This window comes from Pleuronectes platessa, chromosome 4 (genome assembly GCF_947347685.1).
Source record: "Pleuronectes platessa chromosome 4, fPlePla1.1, whole genome shotgun sequence".
Lineage (NCBI taxonomy): Eukaryota > Metazoa > Chordata > Actinopteri > Pleuronectiformes > Pleuronectidae > Pleuronectes > Pleuronectes platessa.
The window spans coordinates 24949755-24960701 of record NC_070629.1 but is presented as its reverse complement, the minus strand read 5'-3'; the positions used below and the strand labels follow the sequence as shown (position 1 = coordinate 24960701).

At 41.1% G+C, this 10947-nt stretch overlaps 1 protein-coding gene across 1 annotated transcript; it reads right to left on the bottom strand.

Moving 5' to 3' along the window:
* Positions 1 to 963: 963 nt before the first annotated feature.
* areg (amphiregulin) lies at positions 964 to 7340 on the bottom strand. The gene is made up of 6 exons (XM_053421861.1): positions 7161 to 7340; positions 6266 to 6415; positions 5532 to 5763; positions 5208 to 5378; positions 3133 to 3246; positions 964 to 1311 (listed from the first exon to the last, which is right to left on the bottom strand). Exons 1-5 carry the CDS (start codon positions 7195 to 7197, stop codon positions 3153 to 3155), a joined length of 684 nt encoding a protein of 227 aa, XP_053277836.1. The 5' UTR covers positions 7198 to 7340; the 3' UTR covers positions 964 to 1311; positions 3133 to 3152.
* Positions 7341 to 10947: the final 3607 nt, after the last annotated feature.

The window sequence follows — 10947 nt, the reverse complement described above, 5'->3', positions numbered from 1 at the left end:
TGTGTTTCATCTAATTCGTACAAATTGTGGTTTTCTTTACCCTAGAATGAGCCCTCTGTATTTAAACACTTATATTTGCATCAGGAGCGGGTCCGCTTTACGAAGACTGCCATGTTTTTTTTACAGTAGCCCAGACTGGACAAACTATACATTTTTTGAGTTTTTATGATAACTGAAGGCTACCACAGGTTCTGTTTTATGTTTGGAAGGGGAAGGTGAGGTGAGGGGTATTCAGCTGCAACGTACAACTTCACCACTAGATGTCACTAAATTCTACACACTGAACCTTTAAGTCAACATTAACGACCAAATTCATTAGACCACTTTCATGGTGCTTTACTTCCTCAGCTTCAGTCTCTTTCTACTGTCCGTCGATCTTTTATCCTTTTATTGATATTATAGTGTATTGTAGAGCTGTCACCAGTCTGCATGTCTTTGCATTGTGGGTTGAGAAAACTCACTTGGGGGAGAACATGTAAACTCTATACGGCCGGGATTCGAACCACGGACCCTCTTGCAATAAGGCAACAGTGCTAAACATGTACATACATCTAAGTAACTGATTTACGCATTCATGTGTCTCTATAATTCACATGATTGAATTGAAATCATTCTAGTATCATATCAAGAGCGCTGTGTTTGTGCGTCTGGTTAAAACCTGTGGACATCATCTATCTGTGTCTTCTCCTCTAATCAAGTTGTTTTATATTCAAACCCTGAAGTGGAACAAACTCATTTCACTACTGAGACTTTCCAGTCACTCAGGCCTTTGTGTTGCTTCCATGATCAGTGAATTCCTCTGTGATGTCACAGACTTTTCCTCTCAGGGTTATTCTCGTCTGCTGAATCTGTGTTTGGCTAAAAAGTCGAGGTGTTTGTGCGAGCAGGCCGCTGTGGTATGGGATGCGACCAGAGATGGGAATGTAAACTCAACAGTCACATGAATGAAATGAGACTTTGATATAACACTGACACACTTTATTGTCTATGTAATTCCATCCCTTTTCAACACTGAGATGAAGAGCATTTCTCTGACCTAAAACAACAGCGGTGCAATAAATAAAACCAAACCTACAGATCATCAAAAGGCTGAATGCTCAGCATCCGCACATAATACACATCATAACAATGATCCGAGACACAAACACTCATACAGTCATAAGCAATAAATAATCACACTAAATAAATTAAATTCTAACGGGTATTTAACAGTGTTTGTTTCTGTTACACGGCATCTATTGAAGCAGTGGATCGGTTCTACTTTTTCTTCAGATCCTCAGACTCCTGTGGCCTCTGTCATCCTGCAGCCGGCTGAGACACAGAGAGGGCAAAGGTCAGTAAGTACACAAACAAACAACAAGCATTTCAAATTTTAAATGGAAACATTTACAATCATAAAGCGGATATTTTAAAATGGCTTAAAATAACGCGCTGAAATAAAGCATTGAAAGTAAAAATCATAAACTCATGAATCCAGGTAAAGTTTAATGTATGTGTCAATAGATGATCTTGAAATATAAATCTAATGTTTTAAACTATCATAAGTTTACAGTGGTACTTTTTAATGGATTATTCCAGTGTATTACATCATGTTATGCATTATATATTGTACTTGACTATAATAACTATCAATGCTAATAACATGATACTCATCAAGATACTATCTTAGCTTAGAATTCAGCATAATCGCAAAAATAAGTGAAAGTTACGGTCAGATGATTAAACAAATCTCAAATCTAAAATTCATTTGTGAGAAAAATAACAAGGGAAAAATGATCACTCACTATTCAGTGAATTAATACGTCACAGTTTAAAAACCAACTGTAACTTTCGCAGTTTCCGATTTAGCCTTAATGCCAAATAAATGTTTAAAATCATCTTTCTTCCATGACACAGCCCATATATCTAGTCTAGAGAATAAAGTAATTATCTGAAATGATTAAAAACCTGCAAACTATTACGCTGTCATTCTAACTGTGTCTTATGTGCGAGTCAGACTGGCTCCTCTCAGATTTGACATGCAGACGAGGAGAATGCTGCACGGCCACATTGTTTGTCTCAAGGATGCAATTTCCTGTGTGTGTCTAAACACGTGAAGTCTGCGACTCTGCGTGTGTGTGTTGCTCAGTGTGATCTGACCACATGTAAGTGGAGTAATCAGGAGCTTGCCGCAAAGTCCTCACGTGTACAGTCAGTGTGTCAGTGGTGTAATCGTTTGGATGCACGGTTGAATGTGTTTGATCAATCTTTTTCCTGTACGCTGGTATGAAGCTCGGGACAGGCCGACACACCCCCCGGTTAATCCTCACTAATTCCTCCAGTGGGGATTTCTCTTTGCATGATGCAACTTGCTGTGTTCAAAAACAACAACAGGCGTGCGTCTTCTGTCACTCTCTGGGCCCACTCCTTCCTGTTTGGCTTAAGGATGACACGAGCAGAGGCAGGACCCCTCCCTCAGGACTCAGGCAAGAGGAAGTGCATCACCAAACTAGGGCTTGCCTTGAGATGACACTTGACGTCTGACACTAAACTGAAATGTGCATTCGATGGCTACAAAAAAGAGGACATGAATAGAAAATAAATATATGTTGGGCAGGTTAACCACTGGGTTCCCTGGACCAAACTATGTAGTTGGTTTCCCAATGCCCTCCACAATAGATGGCAGGAACCCAGTTCAGTCAGACAGCTGACGTTAAAATGTTTATTGCAGCAGTAGAACAGGTTTAGTGTCTGGCGTCTAGGCTCCAACTTAATCACTCCCCCTTATGATTACACAGGAATGATGGGAGTGATGAGCAAATACTTGTAACCCCGCATCGGAGCCTACAGGTGGATGCTGAGGTGCGGGAGGGGCTGAGGCAACTGGCAGCAATACTGCAGCAGCAGTGCGAGCAAAGGTGTCACATGATTGGACCAGCACGGCTCGAGTTGGCCTGAACTAGCTCGCAGGCGTCGCTCTATTAGTGACCAGAGTGATTGATTGGTCGATCAGAAGAAATCCAGTTGCTGAAGGCTTAATGGTTCCTAAGCTAAGATTGGACCGTCGCCAGTATTGAGATGTTAATGAATGATTTTAACAACATAATTTATTAAAAACATTTTTGGGAAAAACATCAACGATGTGACATTTACCTCATGGTGACCCTGCGCCGTCACACCATCACGTCAGGGAGAGGTTTCTGTAACTTCTCCTTCTCCGCCCCAGATCCCAGGAAGGACGCCAGGTAGGTCTTATGTGACCTGTAACTGCAAAACACAATCAACATGAGTACAACAGCGTGGTGACATCAGATGATCAAAGTAAAAAGGTGTTGAAAGGCACAGAGACATCGTCGGACAAATGAAATACAAGTCTTTGTTGTGTTTTGGCAACAATGTTTAGAAACGAAAGCCCATAAAACTTATGAAACCGTTTTCAGTTTCCATTTTAATCAGCTACTGAAGTGGACGAAGTTGCACCGTCATAAATTCAAGCCTTCTTTCTCTCTACCACCTAACTTCAGTATTAATGACTCACTCACTGGGTGCTTTTCATATTTGATCTCTCCTGGACTATTGACTTTGTTCCACATTCAAACAATATCTGTGATGTGGTTTCACATTGATAAGGAACTTTCGATAATACGGAAAATGAGTTGTATCTCTTAAGTTAGAGATATGGGGTTAAAGTCAGGTGTGAGTGAAATATGCATTCATCCATGTAACAAGGTTTCCAGTGAAAAGAGATTTCACAGCTATTGCTTCATGTTGTGTAACAATGCCAACAATTCATATTGCCAGAAAACAGCATTGGCTAAGAAGCCTATTCGAGAGAAAACATGTTTCAGGCACTCGCTTCAATTTCCGGACCTGGACTCTAGTACCAATGTAGTCAATGACTCAGAAGTTGCAAGAATACAACAAAGATGGTGCGAGATAACAACTGTTAAGACATATTCCTGCAGAGACACAGCCCAAATTGACATGGTCGGGGAAAGGTGACGAGTGACGGGTCTTGATAAGAATCATTATCTGGCTATTAAGGATATGAGAAACAGATCCACAGCCTGAATGAGGCATGAACAGTGTAGGCGTGTTAGGGTGTGTTAGTATGTGCCCTATGATGTGTCAGTGTGTCCAGATGCCAAGTGTTTCCGGGCAGGATGTGTGGATTGTCGTGTTTGTTTGGATTCGTCAGGTTGTGGATGTTTGCACAGGTTTGCTAAACTTCAATAATCTGCACTGTAACAGTTTTTAAAGGTTAAAATAGAATATAGAAGGGCACCTTTGGTCTTTTTGTTTAAACATCCCTACATTTAATAGCCAGACTTTCTTGTTAGAATTCTCATTATCTCATTAATAAATTATGGAATGATTAAAGACCCCTAAAGGTGGGTTTAAAGTCAATTGTACTTGTAAAAGACAAATAAATCAGTAACATAAAACTTAAACGATTTATTTATTAGTTCAAGAATCATAATCAGAACATTCTGATTCTGATTCTGATTCTGATAAATGTTTGTTTTGTTTTATTGGTCTATTGTGAAATTCTTAAAGCTTGAGCAGGGTTCAACTTGCAGTCGAGGTACACATGAAGCCGCCACCGTCATCTTTTCGCTTGTCAATCACCAGTTTTATCACAATATCTCTCACTGGCTTCCCGTCCTGAAACATTACTCATCCCTCTGGAATCACTGCAGCCAAGTGAAGGAGGCCAGGTCCCAGCTTGGACCTGAGCCTTCAGAGCAGCTTTATGCTCTTTCATTGAGGCTTCAGTAAGAGAAACATCCAAAAGCTGCAGGTAATTCAGAATCCTGCTGCCAGGCTATTAACACGTGCTACGAGAGGTGACCATATCACACCAATCCTTGCTGCTCTCCAGTGGCTATACCTGTGATTTTAAGATTTTACTGGTTGTTTTTAGGATGTGAATGGTCAGGCTCAAGTCTAGATGTATGATTTCCCAAACCTAAACTGGTCACAAGAAGTCCTTTACCGGGCCTTCTCTGACCGGGCTCCTCAAGTCTGGAACTCAGTTTCTTCTTTTAAATCTCTTCTTAAGACTCATTTTTAATGGCCTATCTTTAAACTGTCGGGATTCTTTTTTTTAACAATTTCATATTATTCTATATTTTTTATTTGTGGATCTTGCATGTTTTCTTTTTGTAAACCAATTTGTGTCTTTGTTTTTAAAGGGTGCTAGATAAATAGAGTTATCGTATACTCACTGAGCACAGGTCATGAGCAGGATGGCGGTGCAGCTGATGACTGACAGCACCACAGCGATTATCACCAAGACCGTCTGGACCAACTCAGTGTTGCTGCTCCCTTCGGACTGGGTTCTGTGGGTCCCCAGAGTTTGGACCCCACAGCGATTGCCTTCATAACCCTTCATACATCTGTAGAGCAAGACAATAAATAGATAAACCAAGCAGGTTATCTTACTAATAATGTAGAAAAGGGATAATTTAGCAATCGTGGAGGCACCAGAGATTGAAAGAGTCATTTGTTTGGCTGAAGGACACATGGAAAACCCAAAGTGCTGTACTCACATGCACGTTGGCTCCGGCAGTTCCTCCATGCGTTTGCAGTAACCGTGAATACAGTAGCCCAGGTGGGTGGAGGTGCAGGGATCCTCTGTGGTGCTGACGGCCGACGTGACGCTGCTGCTGCTGAGGCTCGCGGGCTCGGGGATGAGTGCAGTCGTGGCTTTCCTCCTGTTCTTGTTTCCGTTGCCCTTCCTCTTTTTCGTCCTCGTCCTCTCAATTGTACTTTGAGGTGACTCTGTACATTTCAAGTTTGTGACATCAATGTTAGGTACTGACTGAGTTTAAATATCACAGATTTAAATGGTTTACAATTTAGGTACGGCAATAACAGAGAACTATGCTGTCTAAAAAAAAAAGGGGAGCCTGAGTGAGTGTTTTCTTGGAAAATTAAAGAAAGAGCGGTTTTATTTATGATCTTTTACAAGTCCACATTCTTACTTGACTGTTTCTACTTACATCCAAGCAAAGTACTGAATGTATTTAATTTCAAGATGTATATGTAAGTCGAGTATATCCTTGACTTATTCCAACCTATTTAAAAAACTATTTATGGATGGAAGAAGTCTTTTATTTTGCTCTTTTCAAAATGTCCTTACACGTTTTTTATTCAACTTAACATGGTATCGATTTCTTCACTTCTCTGTTGCATTTAGAATAAAGTATATTTACTGATCACAATGTAATTATTTGATTATCTCAGCTTCAACCAGAGTTCCCCAGCATGAAGACGGTCTTACCAGTAGTTGTGCCCCCTCCTCCTGAAAGATCACCACCGCTACCATTTTCGGCCTGCAAATTCTGGAGGCCCTCTCCGGAACCTGAACCCTGAGTCACTCCGGTTATTTCACTGGAGTGTGTGGTCTCAGATCCCTGAAGTCTGCAGACGACTGTAAATTCAACAGAAAGCGCAGAACGAGTTAGATAACATCAAGCGTGCACAGAGATATGAGGGGGGGTAAGCAGTAAGGAGCAGTCGGAGTCAAAGTTCATAACATGAGATGAAATGCAACAGAGGTTTGTATCTACATTCAAGTGTTTGGGAGGATGAAGACATTTCTTTCAAAGGTCGAAACCAAACTCAGATCGGATCACACTTTGAAGCTGGCAGCCGGTTCGTTTATTCTTCTTCTATGGTCACAGGACCCTACAGTATGGTTGCTCTGTTACTTTCCGTTGGTTCTGTGCTCAGGCCCATTACATCTGACTCACCCATTCATCTGAAATTATGGAGCGCGATCAGACCTTGTCAATGACATACTTGCTGCTTTTAAACTAAAACCAGTACAACCAGTCCACATCCAGAGCGGCAGTGTAACCGAACGCATCCTCCTAACCTCACAAGAACAGTGTTGATTAACAGTCAAACACTATGGTGAAGTATTTCAAACATGTTGACCTTTCACTGTGTCTGGTGCTGTGGTAGTGATTCGACTCCCAAATTCTTCTCCTTGAAACAAATAATATCTCCCTGCTGCCCAACAGGTCCTTACTTGCAGACGCATTTCTTCCTCTACCCCCATTATCCTCTCGCCGTTTTAAATTTCCCTTCTTTTCCTTTTCATCTTTTTACAGGAACCGCACACACACAGACACACACACAAAAGCACAAAAATAGTACAAGTCCAGACTTACCGGAGCACAGGAGGCAGGTGAGGATGAGCAGGTTCATATCCTAGGGAGAGTGTTATGTGTTTGACAGCCCTGCACAAATGTGTTGATCCGTGTGTGAGTGTGTGTGTGTCTGTTTGTCCCCTGCTGATAGAGATTGTGCTTTGCTCTCTTTACCTTCTGTGGGTGCAGCTTTTATGGAGCAACGCCTGCCTCTCAAATCCAAGGAGAAGGGTGTGTGTGTGTGTGTGTGTGTTTGTGTGTTTGTGTGTGTTTGTGTGTGTGTGTGCATGTGTGTGTGTGCGCGCGCGCGCGCGAGAGAGAGCAGACTCAATGTGTGTGAATAAGCAAGAGAGTTAAAAGTTAAAAAAAAAAGAAGGTGTGTGTGTGTGTGGGGGGGGGGGGGGGGGATTAATCTGCCCTGGGCCACACATTTTGCACCACATGTTCTCGCACATGACTTCAGTCTGAGTGACACGCACACATACTCACACACACACACACAGACACACACAGACACACACACAAACTCACACACACATACACACAAACACACACACACACATACACTGCAGTTTGATGTATTCTGACTCGTTTCTCGTCACCATTAAAACACACACAAACATTGTTCCTGCTTCTTTAATTGTTATGGCTGCCTCGCTTTTCCCTCTGTGGTCACGAATGTAGCATAATTACAGCTTGTGACACAAACTCATTCTCACAAACACACACTTCTATCTTTGCGAGGACACTCTTTAACATAAAGCATTCCGTAGCCCTGTATCCTGAGCCTAAAAAAGGAATTTAATGCATAACCCCACCACTAATCATAATGATAAACCTATTTCTCTGTATAGTACAAATACATACATAAATAAGACAAGTACAATCCAAACATTTGTTATTCTATCTTTGTGTTGTTCCTGCATGCCCGTGCCCCTCAAAGCAGCCATTCAGAGGGCGGCATTTTAACCCTGACCTAACATGACCTTAAACCGCGTCCTGATCCTGAGGCAGGCCTTGATGGTTGGTTTGTCAGAATGTGAAGATCTAACTAAATGTACTCACAATGTACAATATTACAAGTACACACACACACACAAACACACACACAAAAATACACTAATAGGACTTTATAAGGTGAAAATCTGTTAAACAATAAAAATAAAGCTTGAATAAAGTTTTCAAGTTTTAAAAATAGTAATAATCAAAGGTTTTATAAGACAATTATATGCTTGTATGATTGATGATTTGTATCATTTACAGTTGATGGGAAATGGTGAGAATGAGCTAGAAATTGTTTCATGAACAGAGTCGGCTCCATAATCTTCTTTTTCGCTGAGATAAGTCGATTTACACAGTCAGTGTCATGTACTTAATGGTTAACAGCAGAATAGCTTCTGTTTTTAAGCATACGTTGTTTTTCAAATGTAATAGCTGGTTCAAACACACCTAATCTGTTATTTTAACCGTAAGTGTACATTTTGTATTGTTCCACAAGTTGTCTTATTGTGTGTGTGGTTTGACTTAGTGTTACTATTTTAGTAACCGCACTGTAACCCAGAGGAGACCTGAAGACTTGGGTGGGGATGCTGCACAGAAGGGCGTGTGGACGCTGTTGTTGTGTCTGCAGGCTGAGGTTGTCCCCGCGTGCATGCTCCTCTGGAATCCAGCAGTAGCCCTCTAGGAATGCTGGGAAGCCTCTCCATCTCATTCCTCTGGCCCAACAACGACCAGCAGCTCCTAACACATTTTGTTTATAGCAGCCGTGGAATTGCACTGTTTGGATTATCTGTAATGGCATTGAGGATACGTGATATGAATGTGTGGATCGTCTGACACACGCTCACAGAAGCCACCCACTGTAAACACACTGCATGGAGGGGGAAAAACTGTGACACACAAATATAGACGGATTTGCTCGGACACAAATTGAAATGATGCATTTTAAACAGAAACTTGCAAATGCTGAATAATTCCTAAAATTTAGTCTAAACACCGACCAGCGGCTCTGTGAGGTTCAAGAGGAAAAGTTAAAAGTTCATTACTACTTGGGCAGAGGGGTGCTGGAGGTAGTGGTCTTCGGGTCGGCGGTTCGATCACAGTCTGCCCCCATTTCGCATGCATAAGTATCCTTTGGTAAGATACTGTACCCCAAATAGCCGCTGCCGGTTGTGCCGACAGTGTGTAACCGATGTGTAATGGAGAAAGTGCAGCACATATATGCACTGTATAAATGCAATGTGAAAAATATAACTGTATAAAACGGTCTGGGTGGTAATCAAGACTAGAAGAGCTTTATATAAACACAGACCATATTGTATTTTTTATTTATCCTGATGGGTTCGTCAGTTTTATTCTGGAGTTCATGGTAAATTATCCAAGTTATCAAAATAGTTAACAACATTTTAATAGAGGAGTATTTTAGGAAAGACTGTATGGTTCATCCTCTGGGCACCATGAATGTCTGTTAATTTCATGGTAATCCATCGGGTCGTTGTGAGCCGTGCCGCTAGCTTGGAAAACACAAACAACACAGAAACTGAACCAACCTCGAGCAGCAAAACAAATGTGCTCGTCATGGCACACGTGGACATTTTGTTTTGTTTGAAGACACGCAACGATGTGGCTTAGTCGAGCTTCCTCCACATTACTCACTGCATGAGCAAACTTCTTACTACTTACTTAATTATGCAATATGAGTTAGTTACCGGTAATGAGGACACCGGAGATTACAGAGACACTTCCTGGGATATTTTTATCCACACGTTTTAAATTTAGAACAACAAAAGACACGGAGTGGGCGAGTTTGTGCGTCTTTGCGTGTGTGTGTGTGTGTGTGTATGTGCAGTGTCTGCAGTTGAGTTCATGTTAATGTGCGTTCACTGTTCTTCATTAGCATGCAAAAGACATAAGCATGATGCAGGCCGGCAAACGAAATGGCTCATTGACCCTGGTTGAAGCACTGATGATGGTGCAGAGACTATAATGATGTTACTGGTTAACTTGACACCGGATACTGAGCTCACCGCGTCAGATGATGACTGCTATACTCCAAAATCCTCAAGTGTCTGTTTGCATTATATTAACTTCAAATAACCATGAAACTTTAAAGGTTGTTTTAATGTTTTAACTTTGACAATACTTTGAGTCTTTTGTAAGCAGTAAATGAACATGCGATAAATGGTTATAACACAAAGTAACTTAGTTGAAAGTGGATACAAGTATTCATTAATGCATTTTCAGTCAAGTGTAGGTTATAGTAAAACACTATTAAAAAACTGTATATTTTCCCATGAAAAAATTTAATTGTTGACATTTACTGTACCTTAATAAAAGCTATTCAACCATTCATTAAAGGTAGATTTTTCTGAATATATAGAAGCTTCAAGTTGTGTCAATAGTCCTGTAGGAAGAGTGATGTATCATACTTTAGTTGACCTTCGCCTTTGACCTTCGACCCAAACAAGTCAATCACCTGGAGATACCATCCCAAGTATTTATTACACCGAGGTTTGGCAAGGACACCCACACACACAGCTCGTGCACAGAGTTACAAACTTTTAATTTTAAAATCCTTGCGTCAATATAGTTTAATCTGAGGGATCAAGGTGTCTGCCCAATTTATTGTTTTGTCATCTCCTCTCACCACTCTCGTGCGAATCAAGACAAACAGTAAGTGTCACCGTGAATCACTGATCCTCATAATGTTGTTGCACCTAGGGTCAATAAATGTTACTCACCAAACTGTAGTCATCCATCCATCCATCTATTTATCCACCCATCCATCCATCCATCCATCCATTCATTC

Excerpts from the sequence above, each read along its gene's own strand:
- areg (XM_053421861.1), bottom strand. The coding sequence starts at position 7,197 with ATGAACCTGCTCATCCTCACCTGCCTCCTGTGCTCCG. Across the intron at positions 6,416-7,160 it reads CACCTGCCTCCTGTGCTCCG|TCGTCTGCAGACTTCAGGGA; the intron begins GTAAGTCTGGAC and ends TTGAATTTACAG. Across the intron at positions 5,379-5,531 it reads CTGCCGGAGCCAACGTGCAT|ATGTATGAAGGGTTATGAAG; the intron begins GTGAGTACAGCA and ends CTTGCTCTACAG.